This window comes from Rattus norvegicus, chromosome 5 (genome assembly GCF_021556685.1).
Source record: "Rattus norvegicus strain SHRSP/BbbUtx chromosome 5, alternate assembly SHRSP_T2T, whole genome shotgun sequence".
In the NCBI taxonomy this organism is placed as follows: Eukaryota; Metazoa; Chordata; class Mammalia; order Rodentia; family Muridae; genus Rattus; species Rattus norvegicus.
The window spans coordinates 143910534-143933249 of record NC_141538.1 but is presented as its reverse complement, the minus strand read 5'-3'; the positions used below and the strand labels follow the sequence as shown (position 1 = coordinate 143933249).

At 49.1% G+C, this 22716-nt stretch overlaps 1 protein-coding gene across 2 annotated transcripts in view; it reads right to left on the bottom strand.

Moving 5' to 3' along the window:
- Grik3 (glutamate ionotropic receptor kainate type subunit 3) overlaps positions 1 to 22716 on the bottom strand; it is a 217505-nt gene that overhangs the window by 67690 nt on the left and 127099 nt on the right. For both annotated transcript variants that reach the window (NM_181373.3, NM_001112716.1), the window contains 2 exon segments: positions 4866 to 5123; positions 16545 to 16721. In NM_181373.3, coding sequence (NP_852038.2) covers positions 4866 to 5123; positions 16545 to 16721 — 435 coding nt within the window.

Sequence of the window (22716 nt, the reverse complement as noted above, 5' to 3'; positions counted from 1 at the left end):
AATAAGAGAGCCACGGAGGTTAAGGGACCACCCCTAATTTTGAACCAGGCCACAAATGGGATTGGGTTTTGAGAAACAGTGTTTCGCCTTCTAAGCAAAGACCTTTTTCTCCACCCCAAGGCTCTTTTCCTCCCTAAGCCTTTTCCTTTCAGCCCTGGCAGGAGTCTGTACACAGACTGGATTAAGAAATGGAAACATGTCGAGGCTCAAAGGTCACTCCTCCACAGTCACTCTCCTTGAGGCTACTACTGTGAAACGGAGGAGCCAACCTCCTCACCCCTCCCTAGATCCATACCCTTTGCACGGTGCTGGGCAGTGCCCGCCCACCAGGCTCAACGCCGTCATTTGGTTTGGTCGGCTCGATATTAGCAGGCATGATGGAACCCCACACTGGCTGATTCTCTTGCTCCTTGGCCATAGTTAGGACAACAGTGCCTGCGTGAGCCTGCTGGAGGACAGCAACACAGGGAAGAGAGCCAAGGCCAGCCTAGAGCTACCAGCAGGCAGGCAAGCAAGCTAGCCGAAACCAGAGGAGCAGCTGGCCAGGCCCAGTAAGCCACTGACCTTGTGGACTCAGGAGCTAAAGAAATGTTTGTTGTTTTAGGCCACTGAATTTTGGGGGAGGGCATTGTTACACAGCTTATTTTAGAAAGGGCTAACAGATGCATCCTCGGCTGGCATGCCAAAAGAGGCTGGCAATGTGCCAGTCCTCGTGACTGTTCAGAACCAGCCAGTGGCACTCTTGCTCTCATTTGACCATGCCTTGGAGTAGTGGGCATGGGCTCCACGAACTGAACAAGACTGTCTTCTAGAAGGTGCAGAGACAGACACATCTTGTTGACAAGGGCTATGAGTCACATTAAGACCATTTCCTTCCTGCTTGGGGTACTGGCCTCCGAAGTGACGTCTGGTGCAGCAGCAACACTAGTGTGCCAAGGAGGAGGAGGTCAAGAGGGTATAATAATGTCCACTCAGCACTCTGACCTTGTCAAGCTGCTAAATAAGCCTTAGAAATGTCCAGCCCACACCCCTTAGCCACACAAAACGAAATAAAGTGGCGACTGCTTAAATAGATTTGAACTGGGTCCCAACAGCTAAACCATGGACAGTCCTGTCCCCAACAAAGCCAGAGCTGGCCGAATACATTGTGCTTCCCACCACACGGTGGTCCAGCCTGGGGAAATGTCTTGGTTAGAGGGCTTCTGCTTCCCACTGTCTATTTTTGAATGCTGTATTCTTCAGGGCAACTCTGAATCCTAGAACCCATTGTTTTCTTGACTAAACCCCTTATCTCATTGCCTCTGCTCTAAGTACTTTTTAAACTGAACTGAATTGAGACAAATTGAAAATCAAACTGAATTAAATGCTAATGAAATACTGTAAGAAAAAAAAGTATATTGGGCACTGGGAAGGTGAAGAAATGAAGTCATGGCTGTCCCACTTTTTCTTTTTGGAACGGTTAATCAGATTACAGGAGAGTGGGGTTACTGGGATGCATCTCAGTGGTACGGTGCTGGCTTAGAGTGCCCAAGGACTTGGGTTTGATTTTTAGCATCTTGTACAAGGAAAAAAAAAAACGGAGGGGAAGATACCATCTAGAAGTCACTGTCAATTCCAGGCCATCAAGGCTGAGGATCAAGTGACGATGATCTGTGGGTAGAGCCGGGGCTGAAAGACCGGAAGCTCCAGGCTTAACCGTGAGCTCTGAGTGGTGTCACTAGCATGGCGCCTGCTAACCTCTTTGCAAAGCTATGCCCTCCCACCTCACCCACCCTGGAAGCCCTGAGCTCCTGGGTAATGACTCAAGCCAGCATCGGCTCTGCCCACTCTACCATCCTGTCCACATCTGTTTCTTCTCTTCTGCTCCCAAGTTCTCTTCGAGCAATCCCTTGATGTAAATGAAGTCTGGCCCCCTTTGTTCCTTTGGGGTCCCAACTCCACCACCAGCTTTTTGCTCTGTTTCCAGCCCTCCTCACACACTGCTCTCTGGGGTGTCTGAGGAAAGTCAGTTTTCGTTATCCCAGGGCCACATTCCTCAGCACCCAGTGGTGCTCCATGACTCACAACATAAAGCCTGAAGCCGGATGTCAGACCTGCACAGCCAGGTGAACCCAGTCTGTGCTGCTTTCCCTGCTCACACTCCACACTTAGGCTGGCTTCTCCAAACCACCCCCTGCCCCGCCACCGCTGCTCCCCCTGCTTCCCCACATTGCCCCACCTCCTCTACTCACACTGTCCCTTTCACCTGCTATGCCCGTGACATGCCCTGTTCTGTCCATCTATCTTCAAGGCCCAGGGCAAATCTCTCCCCTTCTCCGGTAAACCAGCACATACCGGTCAAGGACACAAAGCTCTCTCCCAACCCAGGTGTCTGGGGCTCTGTCATTGCCATTTGACTCTCAGCTCCAATGGCCAAGCGTCACCCGTGCCCTAGAGCCAGGCATCTGCTCTCCTAGAATATGATTAACTCCTCAAAAAAAAATAGGGTTGTGGCACCTTCATTTCTGCACCCTTAAACCATTTCCTGCAAGGCATATTAGAGTTTAATTCCGGATGATTTCAACTCACCCCAAGTCAGGTCAGCCAATGCTTTTAAAGTGTCCATGTTGTGTCAACCCCTGTGCTAAGTCCTAGAGGCACAAAAAACCTATAGTCTGGAAGCAGAAACGGGTTCACAGACAAATGTTTTTATAGAGGCTCTCAACCTGTGGTTGCTACCCCTACAGGGGTCCTCTTATCAGATATCCTGCATATCTGCTCTTTACATGACAATTCAGAATAGCAGCAAAATTATGGATATGAAGTAGCAATGAAACCATTTTATGGTGGTGGTGGTGGTGGGGTCACAACAGCATGAGGAAGTCTAGTTAAAGGGTCCCAGCATCAGGGAGGTTGAGAACCACTGGTTTAGATAAGAGCACCATGTTGCAGGGAAGTTAGAGGGTACTGGACACTGTGGAGTGTTGCCCGGTGGTGACAGAGCCTCAAGCTGGGATCTTAGGGGACAGCTTCTGAGGACTGCATGTAAGTCTGTAGCTGTTTTACCGGACTCTAAGATGGACAAACAGTATCCTGATCATTCTGTCTGTGGGCTTCCATGCTGCTACTCCTGGCCCCCATTAGGAGGTAATCAAGAGCTAACTCGGAGCTGCAGGTAGCCGAGTGCTGGAGGGCTTTTTAAGGCTGGATGCTCTACCTCTTGATACACACAGGAGAGCCAGGCCAGATGGGTTAAAGTGACTCGCCAAGGTCACTGTCTCTGAAGAGGCTGGGCTAAGAATTGTCTTGAGATTCAAGTCTTTGTGGGGGGGTGGGGGGGGAGAGGGGGCGGGACTCCCTCGGTGCTAACTAACACAGTGGCCTTGGGCTCAGACAGACCTGAAGGATGGTGTGGGCTGTGATACTAGCGGCTGACAGTGGGCAGGGTCTGTTACTTTGCTGAATCGGTTGCCTTGTTTCTGATTTACCACCACACAGGGTCACTGAGAGATTTGTGAAATTAAATGAGATGATTCTGGCACTCCTTGACTTGTGTGGTGCACACTGCAGTCTCTCCCGTGCACACATCTGGAGTTCTGCCTGCTCTGTCTTCAGAGAGTGAACCTCCCAAAAGGTGGCTGAAGATGAAGGCAGCTTGGCCAGTGCTTCTCCTCTCCCGGCCCTCCCTTGTTTACCCGTAATGCACATTTAGCCAAGACAGTGGCTGGGGATTTGACGCAGATCACAAGGTCCAAAGGAAAGATCCAGAATGTTGGCTGGATCCCCTAGTGACTATCTGTTCTAAGCTCACCCCAAAGGGTCCAGGACTTGGGAAGTAAAGGGTAACACACGATACTAAAGAAAGTTCTGGAAGTAAGTACCATGGTAGTTTTAGATGGCTGGGCAGGACTGGGCTAAGCAGGCCGGGTGAAGAGGAATGCGTGTTGATATGACTCCAGGTGGGCAGGCAGGGCATGGGTGCCAGACCAGTGCCTCTGCACCAGGGAGAGGGAGGGAGGGGGAGGAAACAGGGGAGGGGGGAGGGAATAAGGGAGTGGAGGGAGTCCAACATCAGCTGAAACTCAGAGACCAGGCATTCCCTTCCTCCTCCCTAGAGAATGAGACCCAAGCCTGGGGCCCATTCTACAGGCCTGGCTTAGCTGGGGTCAGCAGTCATGTCAGTAGACAGGAAGCAGGTTTAAGAGCACAGTTCTACATGAGTGTCTGAGGGAAGGCAAAGAAATGGGGGGCGGGGTGCTGTGTGCAGGTGTGGGCAGGATCGGTAGCTAACCTTCCCCTGACTTCCATCCAGGCTTCTAACATGCGTTCTTCCCTCTTTATTCCATAGCTTCCCCGTGAGGAGCTGAGGGCACAGACTGGCAAACCAGCCAGCAGGCGGGAGAGCTGGGATTTACACACAGCCCAGACACACTGCACAGCAGGTCACCCTGAGAGCAAACTGCGAGCAAACTGTGAATGGGTGCAGAGAATACACGCCTCCTGCATTTGGGAGGGTAGGGAGGTAAGAGTGTGGGCGGGTGTTGGGTGGCCATGAAAGTGTTAGCCCAGGTCAATGCTCAGCACGCATGGGCCAAGCACAGGTCTCAGAGCTCTGCTGCAGAAGATGATGCAGGGGTGCGGGGCAGAGGAGTCAGGTGTGAGCCAATGTGGGGTTGAATAAGGTGTGCATGGCTGCTGTGGGGGGAGGGGTATAAGAGACCCCAGGGAGCAAGTGTCAGTATAACTGGCTGCTGTTGGTGTCTGGTATACAATGGGACTTTCTCCTCAGAGACAGCTGTGCTAGGCAAGCAGACAACACTAATCTTGGGGCTCTGCTCCCTCACCCTCACCCCTGACCCCAAGCCTTGGCAGGTCTAGCCACCCACCTGTACTGTCATCATAGACTACGGTGGCTGACCGCCACTTGAGGGACTGGACCAAGTCGAGGATGGCGTGGCTGAGAGAGGCGTAGTCGGGGTAGAGGTTCACGTAGAAGGTGTCCTTGTTGTCCAGGGGGTGGTGCTTCCAGCGCAGTTGGATGTGAGGAACCTCCAAGGCATTGCAGATGGACTGGACGGCATTGGTGCAGGAGCCCTGGGATGGCCCAAAGATGGCTACCACACCGAGCGCCAACTGGTCACAGGCTACAACAGAGGAGGGTGACACGGGGTCAGTGAGGTGCTTAGTGCACTGGGAGTGGGCAGTGATTTTGAGATCCGCATAGACATGTGGGGAAAAGAGCCAGAGGAACCCTGCGGGGGTGTATGTGTGAGGCCAACTCATAAGTCTCAGTTTCTTCATCTGAGCAATGGGGTTGTAACAGTCTCTCCTTCATCTGACACAAGGGACGTAAAGAGAGATAATTATAAGGCCAGTTGTGGAGCGCACTGGCCCAGTAACCATGCTACTCAACCATTTTGTCCTTGTAAGTGGCATCACAGCTTTCAGATAAACAGGAAGCAAACAACTACTGACTGGGGACTCCAGCTTCTGCCTTCCATCCTGGCCTGCTCCCTAAGATCTGATATGAACATCTCCCCTTTCTTTCAGTGATATCATCTGGATATTCAAGATGCTTCTTAGACCTCTGTCTATCTTCATTTCTGTTGCAGTGATAAAACACCCTAAAAGCAACTCAGGAGAGAAAGGGTTTCCTTCAGCTCACAGTTCCCAGTTACAGGTCCATGGTAGTGGGGAAATCCTAGCAGTGACTTCAGACAACTACTCGCATCACATCCACTGTCAAGAGCGGAGAGAAATGAATACATTCATATTCACTTGCTTGCCTGTGTTCAGTTCAATTTCTCTTACACAGTTTAGGAGCCTCTGCCTAGGGAGTGGTGCCACCCACAGTGGACTGTGCCTTCCCACATCTATTAACTTAATTAAAACAACAGACATACCCAGAGGCTAAGCAGGTATAGATGCCACCCTACCATGCCCACCTGAGCCAAGGTACCACTGTCATTTTTCTGCATTAGATGTCAGCCACCCTCCTTGTCATCTCTTCAGCATTTTAACAGCCAGAATCAACCTTCTGTGTGGCTCTTGAAGACCTACTTACTGCAACTTTTCTTCACCCCTGTTCTTATGATCACAGCTACTTTCCTACTCTATCTCTCACCCTTGTCTTTCTCCCTCACAGCCTTCCTGCTGACTTCCAGGACATTCCCCAAGCCCAGTGAGAACACTCACTCATCCCCTGAGCTATCCATCTGACTCTCTCCTTTCCCCCAGGTCTCTGCATCTGCAAGGTTTTATTAGGGAAGCCATCACTGGCCAGCCTTTAATAGTAGCTCAAATCCCCACACCCCCTAAGCACTATAACCCATGGAGACTTTGCTTTAAATATCCATCAAACAAGATCTCCAAAACTAAATACTGCAGCGTTAGGAAGGCTGGCACATTGTTAAACAAATTTTCTGTTTATCCTCCTACCATGATGAATGCAGCAGTCCCCATGCCATCCCTCCTCTTTTACATACATGCATGCACAAGCATGGTGCATGCGTGTGCACCGCTCCCCCCACCAAATGTTGATAACTTTTAAAAAAAAGAACAGACAGCTTTGCTAGGATGCTCAGACTGAAGACTTGACGGAATGACTTGTGTCATTCCCCTGCACTGCTCCAAAAACCCTGCCTCATGGGTCTCCACTCTGCTCTGGTTACCAAGGCTGCAGCATACCTTTGATGCTTACAGTGTGCCCCTTTCGTGATGCTCCTGTCCTGGACCAAGGGCTGAGCATCATGTTTGACTGAGACGGGGGCAGCAGACCAGGCACAGAGTACACAGTGCAGAAGACAGTGTTGAGATACTGGTGTTGGTGCAGAGGACAGTTCTGGTGACAGAGCTGTCAGTGGCACTGCAGTCACAGAGATGGAGCCAGCAAGGATAGAAAGAGATGTGAGTGGGCAGAGAAGAGGAGCTAGGAACGGTGCTGCAGCGGACCACAGCGCCAGTGGATGGGGCTGCCGCGGACCACAGCGCCAGTGGGTGGGGCTGCAGCGGACCACAGCGCCAGTGGGTGGGGCTGCAGCGGACCACAGCGCCAGTGGATGGGGCTGCAGCGGACCACAGCGCCAGTGGATGGGGCTGCAGCGGACCACAGCGCCAGTGGGTGGGGCTGCAGCGGAACACAGCGCCAGTGGATGGGGCTGCAGCGAACCACAGCGCCAGTGGATGGGGCTGCAGCGGAACACAGCGCCAGTGGATGGGGCTGCAGCGGAACACAGCGCCAGTGGATGGGGCTGCCGCGGACCACAGCGCCAGTGGATGGGGCTGCAGCGGACCACAGCGCCAGTGGATGGGGCTGCAGCGGAACACAGCGCCAGTGGATGGGGCTGCAGCGGAACACAGCGCCAGTGGATGGGGCTGCCGGGGACCACAGTACCAGTGAGTGGGATGGGGCTGCCGGGGACCACAGTACCAGTGAGTGGGATGGGGCTGCAGTGGACCACAGCACCAGTGGGATGGGGCTGCAGTGGACCACAGTACCAGTGGGATGGGGCTGCTGGGGACCACAGTAGCAGTGGATGAAGATGTTGTCATAGCAATGATAGAGGTGATGGCAATAGAGGCAGAGATGGAGGTGACAGCCTGGACAGGGGTGACAAGAACTGTGGTGCTGTCGTCTGTGGTGGTCAAGGGTGATAGCAATATTCACACTGGACCCCATTCTCCCAACGGTGCAGAGCCTAGACCTACGTGGGCTCCTTCCCCATCTCCACTTCTTCTTTCTCTGTGTCCCATCTCTACATCTGTTTCCTACTCCCTACATGTTTCTTCCAGCCTCTGAGGAGCCTCCAGGATGGGAGAGCTCTCCTATCCACCAGGCCCAGGACAGGGGTTATCATGGCAGCGACAACAGCAGCACTGCTTCCAGATGTTTCCAAGGCGGCAGCCAACCTGGTCCTGGCAGTCCTGTGCATACACCGCAGTAATTACATTATTTGTGGCTTCAATTTTGAACCCATTTTCTGGTCGTTTTACAGTAACGTGATGGTTTGCAGTCATTGTAGGAGGCCCCAGCCTGAATACATCCCCCCTTCGATGGCAATTGTAGTTATAGCTGAAATTATCCCAATCAATTTGTGTCTTAAAAGGCATTGAGCCACCCAGAGAATAAGTGCAGGCAGAGGAGTCCGGGGAGCGCTGGGTCGATTCCAGCCTGCTCTGGACAGGCTTGGAAGGAAACACAGTGCTTTCTGGGCTGCTGGCTCGGAGCCTGCTTGGCAGACTCTCTTCTTTTAATTTTCCACAAAACATTTCAAAATAAAGGCAATAGTGAAAGTTCCTTTTAATGGGGAAAAGGCCTCCTGGGCCTCAAGCAGGAGGAAGGACTGATTCAGCCGGAGCTGCTGGGGTAGCAGGTGCCAGGTTTTGTGTTGCTGTGTCCCCTTGCCCCACATGACTTAAGGTGGATGGGTCCAGCTCAAGGGGTGGGAGGGAACGGTGGCGGTAATTTCCACCTGGAAACAATTGATTATCACTGGATTCCTCAGAATTAGGCCTAAGTGCATCTTCTTGGAAGGGTCCTAATGAAGCTTCTAAGGAACGCAGCCTGGAAAATCAAAGAGCAAAACAAGTACAGGCCAGAGGGGAGCGCAGCTCCTGGGGAAGATGGGGGATGCTGTGTTCAGTGGGAGTTGGCCTGGAGAACTGCCTGGGGGGTCAGACCGAGCTGCTTCCATCTGTAGAACAGGGTGGATGGCTGACAGGTTTGAAAAACCGAGAGAGAGGCCACAGACTAAAGCACCCCCTGCTTACATCTCTGTCTCTGTCTCTTTCTCTCTGTGCCTCTGTGTCTGTCTGTGTGTGTGCGTGTGAGTGTGTGTGAGTGAGTGTGTGAGTGTGAATGTGTGTGAGTGTGTATGAGTGTGTGTGTGAGTGTGAGTGTGTGTGAGTGTGTGTGAGTGTGTGTGAGTGTGAGAGTGTGTGAGAGTGTGAGTGTGTGAGAGTGTGAGTGTGAGTGAGTGTGTGAGTGTGTATGAGTGTGTGTGTGAGTGTGAGTGTGTGTGAGTGAGTGTGTGAGTGTGAATGTGTGTGAGTGTGTATGAGTGTGTGTGTGAGTGTGAGTGTGTGTGAGTGTGTGTGAGTGTGTGAGTGTGTGTGAGTGTGAGAGTGTGTGAGAGTGTGAGTGTGTGAGAGTGTGTGTGAGTGTGAGAGTGTGTGTGAGTGAGTGTGTGAGTGTGAATGTGTGAGTGTGTATGAGTGTGTGTGAGTGTGAGTGTGTGAGTGTGAATGTGTGTGAGTGTGTGTGAGTGTGAGTGTGAGTGTGAGAGTGTGAGTGTGAGAGTGTGTGTGAGTGTGTGTGAGTGTGAGTGTGTGTAAGTGTGTGTGAGTGTGAGAGTGTGTGTGAGTGTGAGAGTGTGTGAGTGTGAGTGTGTGAGTGTGAGTGAGTGTGTGAGTGTGTGTGAGAGTGTGTGAGAGTGTGAGTGTGTGAGAGTGTGAGTGTGAGTGAGTGTGTGAGTGTGTATGAGTGTGTGTGAGTGTGAGTGTGTGTGAGTGTGTGTGAGTGTGAATGTGTGTGAGTGTGTGTGAGTGTGTATGAGTGTGTGTGAGTGTGAGTGTGTGAGTGTGTGTGAGTGTGAGAGTGTGAGTGTGTGAGAGTGTGAGTGTGAGCGTGAGAGTGTGTGTGTGAGTGTGAGTGTGAGTGAGTGTGTGTGAGTGTGAGAGTGTGTGTAAGTGTGTGTGTGAGTGTGTGTGAGTGTGAGAGTGTGTGTGAGTGTGTGTGTGAGAGTGTGTGAGTGTGAGTGTGTGAGAGTGTGAGTGTGAGTGGGTGTGTGAGTGTGTGTGAGTGTGAGAGAGTGTGTGAGTGTGTGTGAGTGTGAGAGTGTGTGAGTGTGAGTGTGTGAGTGTGAGTGTGTGAGTGTGTGTGAGAGTGTGTGAGAGTGTGAGTGTGTGAGAGTGTGAGTGTGAGTGAGTGTGTGTGTATGAGTGTGTGTGTGAGTGTGAGTGTGTGTGAGTGTGTGTGAGTGTGAATGTGTGTGAGTGTGTGTGAGTGTGTATGAGTGTGTGTGAGTGTGAGTGTGTGAGTGTGTGTGAGTGTGAGAGTGTGAGTGTGTGAGAGTGTGAGTGTGAGCGTGAGAGTGTGTGTGAGTGTGAGTGTGAGTGAGTGTGTGTGAGTGTGAGAGTGTGTGTAAGTGTGTGTGTGAGTGTGTGAGTGTGAGAGTGTGTGTGAGTGTGTGTGTGTGAGAGTGTGTGAGTGTGAGTGTGTGAGAGTGTGAGTGTGAGTGGGTGTGTGAGTGTGTGTGAGTGTGTGTGAGTGTGAGAGAGTGTGTGAGTGTGAGCGTGTGAGAGTGTGAGTGTGAGTGAGTGTGTGAGTGTGTATGAGTGTGTGTGTGTGAGTGTGAGTGTGTGTGAGTGTGTGTGTGAGTGTGAGAGTGTGTGAGAGTGTGAGTGTGTGAGAGTGTGAGTGTGAGTGAGTGTGAGAGTGTGTGTAAGTGTGTGTGAGTGTGTGTGAGTGTGTGTGTGTGTGTGTACGCACGCATGTGTTGGAACCCAGAGCAACATGCCAGAGAAACTCTACCACAGGGCTCCACTCCTATGTGAGTCTGTTCCTTTATGGCTGATTAAAATCCCATTGTCTAATTATGGGCCAATCTGTCTGTCTCATGTAGACGGTCCCTTTGTCCATCTTCAGCTTTTTGTTTTTAACAGAACAATGGGTAAAGAGAGACATCCGTCTGGCACAAGCTCAGCAGATGTATAGATACACCCAAGCATTGCTTTGGTGATGTTGGGTTTGTCCTACCAGTCTCGTGCCCAAGAAACATATCACAACAGTCACGTCTCAACAACGCACAGAAAATCACTTAAGACAGATCAGAGAGCCATACACAAAAGACACGACCACAGAACTCCTAGAAAAAAAACAAGGGTGACTGTCTTTAGAATAGACAAGAGACCTCTCAACCAGAACACACAAAGCGCATTATTAATAAATCAGACTTCCTACAATTAAGGACTTTGCTTCTCACACACAAGATATAACTGCTAACAGAGTATTAAAGACAACCCCACACGTAATTAATACAGTACATATAGAGATGTATATATTCACACTGCCCCAAAATGGCTCTTATCAGAATATGCAAAGAACTCCTTTAAATCAACAAGGAAATGACAAACAGCTCAATTTTAAAAAGGTCACTGAAAGGTTCTAAAAAAGAGAAAAGGAATATTCAAATGAGTTATTCAACATTCAGATTAGCAGAGTGAAGCGTGTTAGGTCTTATGGGGCAAGGGGACACGGAAGCACAAAACCTAGTGCCCTCTACCCCACCTGTTCTGGCTGAATTAGTTCCTCCTCCTGCATGGAGTGCCAGGAGGCCTTTCCCCATTAAAAGGTATTTCCACTGCCTCATCATCAGATAGATATGTAAGAAAGGCACAATAAGACAACCACTTCACAAATCGAGCAGAGTGGTCAAAGTCTTAAAGCGTCTAACTGCCCTCCCTGCATGTCGTACAGAGGTAGAGCATCTGCCAGCCTTGTGCACTGCTGTGGGAATGCAGACTTGTGCGACCACCTATGAAACTGTCTGGCTGTACACAGTGACCTCATACTTCAACTCCTAGACACAAACTCGACGAACTGGGTATCCCTGCCCTGGAAGATAAACACCTGGCTGTTCACAGAAACACTGCATTAGGAACTCCAGAGTGGGAGCGACCTAAGGGATCATGGAGAGTGAGGTGCGGTTTTCAAAAGATCTCGAGTCCTCTGGTGGAATGGTGACCTGAGCACAGGACTGAGGAGTGCTGCCGGTCCAACCGTACAGACGACCGTCAGGCACAGGGTGTGAGACCCAATAAGTGATGCTCAAAATACAGATACTGAGTGATTCTGACCCTGGGACCTCCGAGGCCAAGCCAAGTCAGTGCATGGCAACAGCACAGAGCGGTGGCAGGCACACATAGGTAGCATGGCCACATGGGCCTAGACGGGCTTGCCTGGTCTCTGGCTTGATCTGGGTGCTAGGTGATGGCTTGATCTGGCTTAGACAGGTTTGTTTCTTCTGAGTACTCTCTGGCCAAGCCAAGGTTGTACTCTCCTCTCCTGCCTCATTTCCTGAAGTTTCCAGGTCTTGGCCCAGATTTCGAGGCATAAAGACAAATGGAAATCTTGCAGTAGCAGGGACCGGCCCCCTCAGCCTTTCTCAGCCTGTGATCCCTAACTTCTGCCACACGGCAAATGCTCACCCAGGGTTACTCAAGTGCATAGACTGGCCATCATACAACAGGCCCCCTGCTTGCCATGTTACCCTCCCTGTACTGTTTCCAACCATCCTTCAGAGCACCATTTAGACACCTCCTACTCCAGGAAGCCCTCCAGCTAGTGCCTCCTTCTATAGTAGCTGTTGGTCCTCTGACGAGACTTCTTGATATCTTGGCTGTGACCTGTAGAGGGTGAAGGTTCGTCTCCCACTGAGATTATCAGGAGGAATCTAACTGAGTTCAGCACACCAGGAATTCGTTCATACTTTTCTCTCATTTGTATATTGGATCAAAGCATTAGTAATGGCGTTGGGCACCCTAGGTGTAGGCACAGGATAGGTGACTGGTTAGTTTTGTCAACTTAACCTAAACTAGAGAAACCTGGGAGGAAGGAATAACAACTATGGAACTGCCCCCATCAGACAGGCCAGTTGTCTTGATTGATGATGTAAAAGGGCCCAGCCCACTGTGGGTGGTGTCGCTCCTGGCAGGTGGTCCTCTGTTGTTTAAGAGAGCAGACTGAGCGCAGAAAGAGAGACAGTAAGCGTGGTTTCTGCTTCAGCTCCTGCCTCTGATCTCTGCCTCGGCTTCCCTCCGAATTGGATTTGATCAGTGCTTTTAGCACAGCAAAATAAAGCAAACTAGGTTATATAGTAGAGTAATGAAACATTAACAGAGCCCATAGTCTAGTGGAAGAGACAGAAACACACACATCCTCATACACACCCCTTCGCACAATCACGAAGCATCACTAGTCAGACGGCATACCCCCTGGGCTGGTGAACCTATGAGGACCTCTGATGTGACTCCAGCCCTCGCTGAGTCCCAGAGTTTCTGTGAATAGATCTGATCCTATATGCAGTCATTTGAACGTGGCAGGAAGACGGATCCTTTGCTTTTCTGGTGCCGGTGGCAGGGTAGGCTGGGAACAAGCAAAAAGACCAGAGAGGCGGGGCTCCAGACTAAGCTAGGGTAGAATAAAGCTCGTGAATGTCAAACAGAACATCTCAACACCTTGGAGCCTCTGACCTTAGGCACATATGATGGGTGTGTGTGTGTGTGTGTGTGTGTGTGTGTGTGTGTGTGTGTGTGTGTGTGAAGGGGACAATAGGGAAAGCTCTTGTGGGAGTCGAGCCCTGCCCTGATGGCCTTGTGGGTGGAAAACAGGAGCCAAGTGTACCCAGAGCCAAATCCCACTGTTTAGAGTGTCAGACACAGTCCGAGGCATTTAACAGAGGCACTATGTCACGTCGTAGGGGACTGAGGCATTTTGTCCAACACAGATGAGGTGGGAGTTGCTGGGAAGCCAGCTTGGACAGCCTGGCTCTATAGTCACACTCTGCAGACTTCCTGTGCTCAGAAGCCCCACAGTGGGGCTTTGGAAACAGAGCCATGAACAGGTAGCATCCTGGCCTCTCTGTGCCTGGCAGCCCAGGAGATCAAATGGCCTAAAGATGAGAAACTCTTTTGAGAGATGGGCGAGCCTCAGCCAGCATAACAGACATAGATGATGTTAACCCCAAAACTCAGTTTATAGGGGCCCGAGACAACGTTTCTTAGGTTCTCATGGTTCATTAATTCACTCAATAGTCACTGCCCTGAGCAGTTACTGTAGTCCCTGGCCCTTCAGGTGCCCCAGGAATAGATCAGAGATATCTGAAGAAAGTGTCCCCTTCAGTGATATGAGGGAGAAGAGAAAGTACATTAAAACACAACGATTTAACTAAAAATTGTGATATGAGCTTTGATGGGCTATGATATCACATTTCGGAAAAGATGACCTAGTCATTTTGGAAATGAGATTCCGTAGGCTCGAGATCTTTAAATGGTTCCATGGAAATCTGAGGTTCTATGGAAGCTATTTCCAGTTATCTAAGCCTTTAAGTTGAATTTGAATTAAATATATATGTAAAAATATAGTTCAGATATGCAGTCTCCCTCAGGATCTGCAGGGAATTGGTTCCAGGACCCCCTGCAGATAGCAGACTGGCAGATGCTGGGTCCCTGGCACAGAGGGGCTTGGTATTTGCATATATCTTCCACACACTGTGCCTTATGCTCTATAGTCTCGAGACGCCTCGTCCCACAATGCAATGCAAATGCTCTGTAAATAGGCGCTGTGCTTATTGTTTAGGGAAAATGACACAGAAAAGTCTATATATGTTTAGTACAGAAGCAACGTTTTTTTTTTTTCTTTTCTTTTTTCTTCCCTGGAGTATTTTTTTGGCTCCTGGTTGAAGGGTCCATGAGCCTGGAGGGCTCACTGTGTGTATGAACACGCAAATGGGTGTATGCATAGGATCTGTCTTTTAAAAGACACTAAAACGGGGCTAAAGAGATGGCTCAGCAATTATGAGCGCTGGCTGTTCCAGCAGAGGAGCTGGGCTCCGTTCCCAGCAGCCCCACAACAGCTCACGACCACACTCCCTTTCCAGGGGGATTTGACACCCTCTGCTGGCTTCTGCCGGCGCTGCATGCGTGTGGCGCTCAAACCTACATGCAGGCAAACGCTCACACACAAGAACCAGAAACAAGTAAATCGTTTTGAAGAGAAAGTAACAAGCCAGGCAGTGGCGGTGCACGTCTTTATCCCAGCACTCGGGAGGCAGAGGCGGGGGGGATCTCTGGGTTTGAGGCCAGCCTGGTCTACACAGTGAGTTCCAGGATAGCTAGGGCTACACAGACAATTCCTGCCTGGAAAAGCAACAAACCAATCCAAACCAAAACAACAAAAAGATTATAATGAAAAACCCATTGTGCACCCGGCGTGCTGTATAGCACACTGGAGACTGGCTGCTCACCCAGGCACTGAGAAGTAAACGACTGTCCTACGTGCTTGAAGACCCTGGGCAGTGGAATTTAAATGTGTGTGCTAATTAGCAAAGATATGGGGAACATCCGGGTTTTTTTTTTAATAATTTTACTTTTCTTGGATGTTTTATGTATTTACATTTCAAATGTTATCCCCTCCCCCCTTCTCCTATACCCCCTCTCCCCTCCCCATGTTTCTATGAGGATGCTTCCACTTCCGCCTCAACGCCCTAGCACTTCCCTACATTGGGGAATCGAGCCTTCACAGGACTGAGGGCTTTTTCTCCCACTGATGCCAGGCAAGGCCATCCTTTGCACCATATGTGGCTGGAGCCATGGGTCCCTCCATGTGTACTCATTGGTTGGTGGTTTAGTCCCTGGGAGCTCTGGTTGGTTGATACTAGTGTTTTTGCTATGGTGGTGCAATCCCCTTCGGCTCCTTCAGTCTTTTCTCTAATTCCTCCATTGGGGTCCCCGTGTTCAGGCCAATGGTTTTTTCTTATTTTTGTAAGGATTCAGGTGTGGGACAACTTTGATCGCACACACCACAACCTGCCTTTGTGAGTCAGGACTTTCTAGTGAGTCTGCAGACAATAGAAAGCACACACTTATATGACTACGGGGGACAGTGTCAGACTTCGGGGCTCGTCTGAAGGCTCTGGGGTCAGGTTGCTGCAGGCCCTGAGCGGCCTGCTGTGCTCATACGGTCTTTACGGCAGGCAGATGGTACGCTCTCGGGCTGTATCTGCTTTACACGTACATGACCTATGGCTGTTTCAGCTGGATGCCAGTGAGAGATAAAATAAGTTCCGTAGCAAGGTGGCTATGGTTACTAATAATGAGGCGCACATTTGAAGTAGCTGAAAGAGAGTGTTTGCAGCGTTCTTACCCGAAAGAAATGATAAATGCTAGAGATACGTGCTAGATGTAGTGGATGTGTGAGTTCCTCCGATTTGAGCAATCCACGAGGCACACACGTATCCAGACAGCACATCCTATACCGTAAACAGTTTTAACATTGGCCCGTTAATAAAGCTCACAGAAATGAAAAAATGGAGTTTGGATCGGAGGTCCTGGAGACCTTTGTTGACTTCCTCTCAGGCAATCTCAGCCCCTCTCTCCCTTTCTTCAGTTTCCAGGCACCCTTCCTAGTCTCCCTGTGTAGCCCAGGCTGACCTTGTGTTTGCTCCATAGCCCAGGGTGGCCTGGAGCTCATGATCTTCCCACGACTTCACTACGGTTGGCATTACAAGCTACAGCACCATGCCTGGCTAGCCTGGACCATGCCTGGCTAGCCTGGACCATGCCTGGCTAGCCTGGACCATGCCTGGCTAGCCTGGACCATGCCTGGCTAGCCTGGACCATGCCTGGCTAGCCTGGACCATGCCTGGCTAGCCTGGTACTTCCTCACAGGCTCCACCCCTACTCCTGGGGGATGGTACAGCCTGATCTAAACTGAGACAGAGTGGTGCCCCCGAGACCAGGTGGGAAAGGCTCCCCCAGGCCCACACAGTGAAGATCTGCTCACTCACCCTTCTTGGTGGCCTCAAAACTGTCATGGAAGTGAATCCTCTGAATGTCGTAGGTCAGGGTCGTGTTGGGCAGCAGAGTTCTGTTCCTGTTGATGATATTGGCAGAAAACCGAAAGGCGTGCTCCTCAGCGTTCATGACCTGGGCGTTGGGGCCGTCCGCGTACTCAAAGATTCCGCCTGTGAGAGAGGACAGAGCTGCGTGTGGGAGGCGGGCTGGGGAGGGAGCACGGATGCTCCGCTCAGGTTTTCCAGCCGAGGCCTCTCACCCCATCGTTCAAGACCATCCTGGGTAATTCCCACGTTCAAAAAGTGTACGTCTTACCCAACTAGCAAATCCCCGCTAGCAAAATCTGACAGGCCGGAGTAAGATTACCAACGCGATACTGCTATGAAGATGCTTAATAGAGTTTTGGCGAGTAGAGCCTACCAGAATATTACAAGGCTAACGTGCCATGACCACATAGTTTTATTTCAAGAATGCAAGACCAGCTCAATATAAAGGAATCCACGGCTCCCATCCCACCACATCAATAGTTCAAAGGAGACGGAAATACGATTCACTTGCAAAATTCAGGAAGATGTCTCATGAAAAGTCAGCGTTTACTGCCATTAAGAAAAAAAATGTCTAGGAAGACATTGGCGGGAGAGACACTCCATTCACGCGACAGCCTTAATATCACACTCACTAATGCTAACGAAGCACTAAAGGCCTCCTTGTCAAAGGAAAAATTAAGAAAGAAAAAGTCTTGGTGAAGATTCACAGTGCTCGCCACTAACCAGAAGAAAGAGACTGGAAGTGAACGGAGAGGCTCGGCTCCAGCAAAGGTTCAAGTTACCTTTGCCCACGATGTAAATATTAATGTGACTGTACCCACCCCCGATTGCTGGCTCTCAGCTCCCTCCGCTCTTTCACAACCATCCCCGCCCCCGATTTCATGATTTTTTTTCATGCTATGTATGGGTCTTGCACAGGTGGTCACGATGGCCGAATGTTCCTGATGATCACGCCACAGTCACAGCTGTGTCACAGCCCGCCTCCCTGCCCTCTGGCCCTTACTGTCTTCCTGCTTCCTCCTCAGCGACACTCCCTGGGCCTCAAAGGAGCTGTCTCATTAGGGCGGAATGCTCAGCAGACACCTGTTCTCAGCGCTTTGGCCAACCATGAATCTCTGCTTTGACCACTGCATAGAGTCCACGGAGGCTTTGTGGACCGACGTTGTAATTTATGGGTGTAAGCAGGAAAAAGGCAGAAGGCGGTTGAACTGCTTGAGCATTTATCAAGTCATCGGTGGTAGATTTCACCTGGAAGGCCTGTGACAGCCCTCGCTGTGAGGTTTTGGGCAGCTTTACAGCACCAAGCATATATTCCTCCCGTGGAACATGCCCTCAGATCCAATCAGGAATTGGCGGGATGCCCCGGAGAACCAATGCTACCACCGTACCAGTGGGAGCAATAGGCAATCAATTGATCAATCAATTAATCAATCCCCAACCACAAAGACAGGTGAGAGCGGTTACGGAGAATTAAATAGCTAGTCACCACCTTCATTTTGTTTTGTTTTATTTTGTTTCTACACAGGGTTTCTCTATGTCTCTGGCTATCCTGGACCTCTCTCTGTAGACCAGGTTGGCTCTGAACTCAGAGAGATTCTCCTGCCTCCGTCTCCCAAGTGTTGGGATCAAAGACATGTGCCACCACCACTTGGCTGCTTAGTGCCTCTTTTATATCAGCGAGAGCTCACAGGGAAACTTAACAGCATGCGGTTGTTAACATCAGCACGGATCTCAAACAACAGAAAATAATGCAAACACAAACATGCAATTCCAATATTTCACAGATGAGGAAAACAACGAAAACACCTTCAGCAGGAGAGATGACCAAGCCAGAGGTGGTGGCGCACACTTTTGATCCCAGCACTCAGGAGGCAGAGGCAGGAGGACCACTGTGAGTTTTCGACATGCCAGGGGTACATAGTAAGACCCTGGTGAGGGTCAGTGAAACAAACCGAGAGACAGAGAGACAGAGAGACAGACACATGTAGCCCCAATGCTTCTGCTCCTTGGAAAGTTAAGTTTTGGGTCTCGGTTTTCTCCAAGTCATTTCTCAGTTTACTTCAACTCGAGTCACAACCACAAAAAGACTTCTCTTGTGCTTGGAAAAACGACTCTCAAACGTGAAGGCTGAACATTAGATAAATGACTGAAAAAAAATGTCTTTACAGAATGATGAAAGGTGACTTGTATTATTATCAGATTTTAAAATATATCATTAAGCCGAAATAATTAAAACAGTGTTGTAATGGCGTCGGAAGACAGGGAGGATCAAGAGGACGAGATAAAAAGCCTTAGAAAGAGCTCAGGCAGAGACAAGTATCTAAAACATGAATGAGAAGGGTGGTTCCCAGCAGCAAAAAAAATGAATTATTCATTAATTGTGTCCTGACGATTATTCTATTATTTGGGGATTTCAGGTGTTTTTTTTTTCTTTCTTTTCCATACAAGGACTGAACCCTAGGGCTTCAGACATGCTGGGCAAGTGCTCCACCACTGAGCTATGTGCCTGGCTCTCTGGATTCCCATCTTCATAAATTAACAAGAAAATAAGAGGATGGTGAAAGAGAACACTATAAGATTGCCAAAAACAGAAAATGTGGACGAATAGCAAATAATGTTGAGGTGGAAGAAGCCTGCCCAACGTTTCAATAAAGTCAGAAAGTGTGGGGGAAAGGCTGGTTACTTTGGGGAAGTAACATTAGACTTCTCTGCCCCGAAATTGCCATGAACAACTTTGAACAGCAAGAGGCTAACCATGGACAGCAGCATAGAAGTCAGTGTCATTATCAAAAGCATTTAGCGTTGGCAAAGCCTGACACCCTGGTGCAAGCAGGACGAATGGGTACTCCATTAAGAAAAAAAAATGTTATCAGTGGATGGCAATAGGTGTCACCTTTCCTCCTAATTAAATAAACCCTTCCTGTTGAAATCAACAAGACGCCAGTGTAGCTCATCTGATGGGCAAAGGGAGAAGGCAGAGGAAAACACACGGGCACCTGTTTCTTTGTTGGCAGACGGGGAAAATGGTGCACACTGCTTTTCATAATGACCGTGTATGGAGAACATCTAGAAATACCCAATCATGCGTCTCTCCGTGGAACTGTAAACCTTTCGCAATATGACTCCTCATCAGAGAAACTTCTCTTTGGAACAGATGGAGGCCATTACAGAAGACGACAACCAATCAAAATGCAGAGTTGTGGAGCTCAGCCGCAGTGGATACAACCTCAGCGCAGCTCTTGCCCCTAGAGCTCAGAGCTCCTTGCACAAGAGGAGACAGAAAGAGTCAGAGGTCCAGGAGGTCGGGTCTCTAAGGAATGTCAGAGAAGCTAGACCCAAGACGTTCCACAAACATGAGCGTCTCAACAAGACCCGAACAAGCTTGCCGCCTTGTCAGACATGCTAACATAGAAGAAGGAACTCTCTCCAGGCCTCCATGCTAGACAAGAAGCACAGGCAACCAAGGAAGGCAGAGAGCAGGAGAAATTGTCTTCCTCAGAGAAGGTACCAGATTGGCGATCCAATAACAGTCAGCCCTCGAAACATTTTATATATATATAATATATTAATATATATTATATTACATTGACTGAGCAGGTTGTATTTCTATATCTAGAAATATATAAGTGTGAAGTGTTCATGAGTGTGTACATGTGTGTGTTTCATGCATATAATATATAATATATAATATACAATATATAAATTATACAATATATAATATATAATATATTACATGGACCAAGCAGGCTGTATTTTTATATTTAGGAATATATAAGTGTGAAGTGTTCATGGGTGTGTACATGTGTGTGCTTCAGTATATAATATATAATATACAATATATAAATTATACAATGTATAATACATAATATATTACATGGACTGAGCAGGCTGTATTTCTATATCTAGGAATATATAAGTGTGAAGTGTTCATGAGAGTGTAGTTGTGTGTGTGTGTGTGTGTATAATTAAAGGAAAAGAGATTGTGAATTTGAGAAAGACCAAAGAAAGGACCTAGGAGATGTGGAGGGAAGAAGGAGAAGGGGAAGTGATGTAATTTTATTAATATTCTCTGAAATTATTTTTTAAAGGTTTCTGTTGTTATTGTTTTTGTTTTTTGAGACAGGGTTTCTCTGTATAGCCTTGGCTGTCCTGGAACTTACTTTGTAAACCAGGCTGGCCTCGAACTCGGAGATCTCCCTGATTCTGTCTCCCGAGTGGTGGGACTTAAGTCACGCAGCACCACGTGCAACTATTTTCAAAAGTCATAGCAATGTGGAAATGTCCGTGATGTGTCTGCTGAGTTTTGAGGAAATGCTGGAAGGGAAGAAGAGTGGAACGGGATGGGGTGGGCTTGAGCCACTGGGCAAGGGGAACCGTCGCTTACCTAATACTGCCATGTGTCGTAGATAAGCCTTTATTTCAGTAATGAGCTTCCTTGAAATATTGCCTGTGCTCCACAAAATTGACCTGTTTTGGGTACATGGTGGTTCTGAGTAAGAAGTCATGCAAGCAGACCACAGCCCAATTTCAGAACTTCTCCCACTATCCCATAATAGCCATTTCACTGTTTGCCCCAGGAAACCACTGATTTGCTTTTTGTCTCCATTTTTTTTCCTGAACATTTCATGCAAATGGAATCACATAGTGGATGTTTTTCTGGGTCTGGCTTCTCGTGCTCAGTATTTAGGTTTATCAGTGGTTAGCACATATCAGTACTAACTACCATTACTGAGCACCAACGAACCTCATTTCCTTTATCCATCTGCCACATTGCTTCCATTATTTGGGAAAACTAAAAGAAAAAAATGTGGCTTCCAGTTTCTGGCTGGCCACATGAAAAGCTTGGATAAAACTCACTGCACCATCTAATGACTTTTCTTGAGTCTGTATGCATGAAGCTCCAAAGCAACCATTTCCTCCAAAACTGGCCAGAATATCACAGTATATTGATTGAATCCTTAATGGGAAACGCAGACTTATGTGCTTAAATACTTGGCTTCCAGTTGGGAGCGCTGTTCTGGGAAGCTGTGAAATCTTTTGTATAGATATAGGGCCTAGCTATCCGGCATTGGACCACAGAGACAGGGCTAGAAGGTTATAGCTGGGCCCAGTTCCAGCCTGAGGTTTTAGCTTCCAGGTTCCTGATCTGACCCAGAGATATAACAAGTGATCTACCAGCTCCTGCCTCCAGAGATGGAGTTCCAGATTCTGAGCCTCCTCCACCATGAAACTAAACCAAACATAAAGCCTTCTGTGAGCAAAGTCTGCAGAAGTAGGGAGGGACCCGGGAGCAGAAACCATCATGAGCTCCAGTAGGAAAACACTAATTGCAATGGACACGTTGTTGGAGACCCACTGTAGATAAGCCTGAGGGACAAAAGCTTCACTGAACACCGTTTACCAGGTCCCCACACTTCTGGGTTCCACCCCCTCACCCCTGGAGCCTTTCCAGGTTCTCATAGTGAATCCTGGGGTGGAGAAATTCCCCTGTGTATTCAACAGTGGAAGGCAGCAGGGACGATTTTAAAACATGTCAAAGATTTTTCTTCCTCCTTACAAGGTCTCTCTCAAGGGAAATTAGTTGACTGGATCCTAAAATGCTGGAGCTTGAGGAGACCCTGATGGACCAGAGGGGAAGGAGATTCAGACTCTTCATGCTTCACCGGGGGGGGGGGGTGGAAAAGAGAAATACTTGGGAGGCGTCACTGGTCCTGGAGGAAAAGCTCAGGCTCACTAAATGACTCATGCTGGGTCTGGGAAGGTGGTCAGCAGGTAAAGTGTCTGCTTCACAATGGGAGGACTAGAACTCTGATCCACAGCACCATGTCAGAGCCAGGAGGGAACACCGTTCACCTGGAATCCCAGAACTGAGAAGGGAGATTCCTGGAATAAGCTGGCTAGCTAGAGCCAGAGAGAGGATCTGCCTCAGGGAATGAGGTGAGCGGTTGGGGAAGACTTTGAACACCAGCCTCGGGTCTCTACATGTGTGTGCATGTGTGTGCAAGCATGCCTGTGGGTGCACACACAGAAAACAAAATACAAAAGCAAAAAACATCGAAGGGGGGAGGGGAGACTGAAGGGGAAGAAGAAAGAGAGAGAGAGAGAGAGAGAGAGAGAG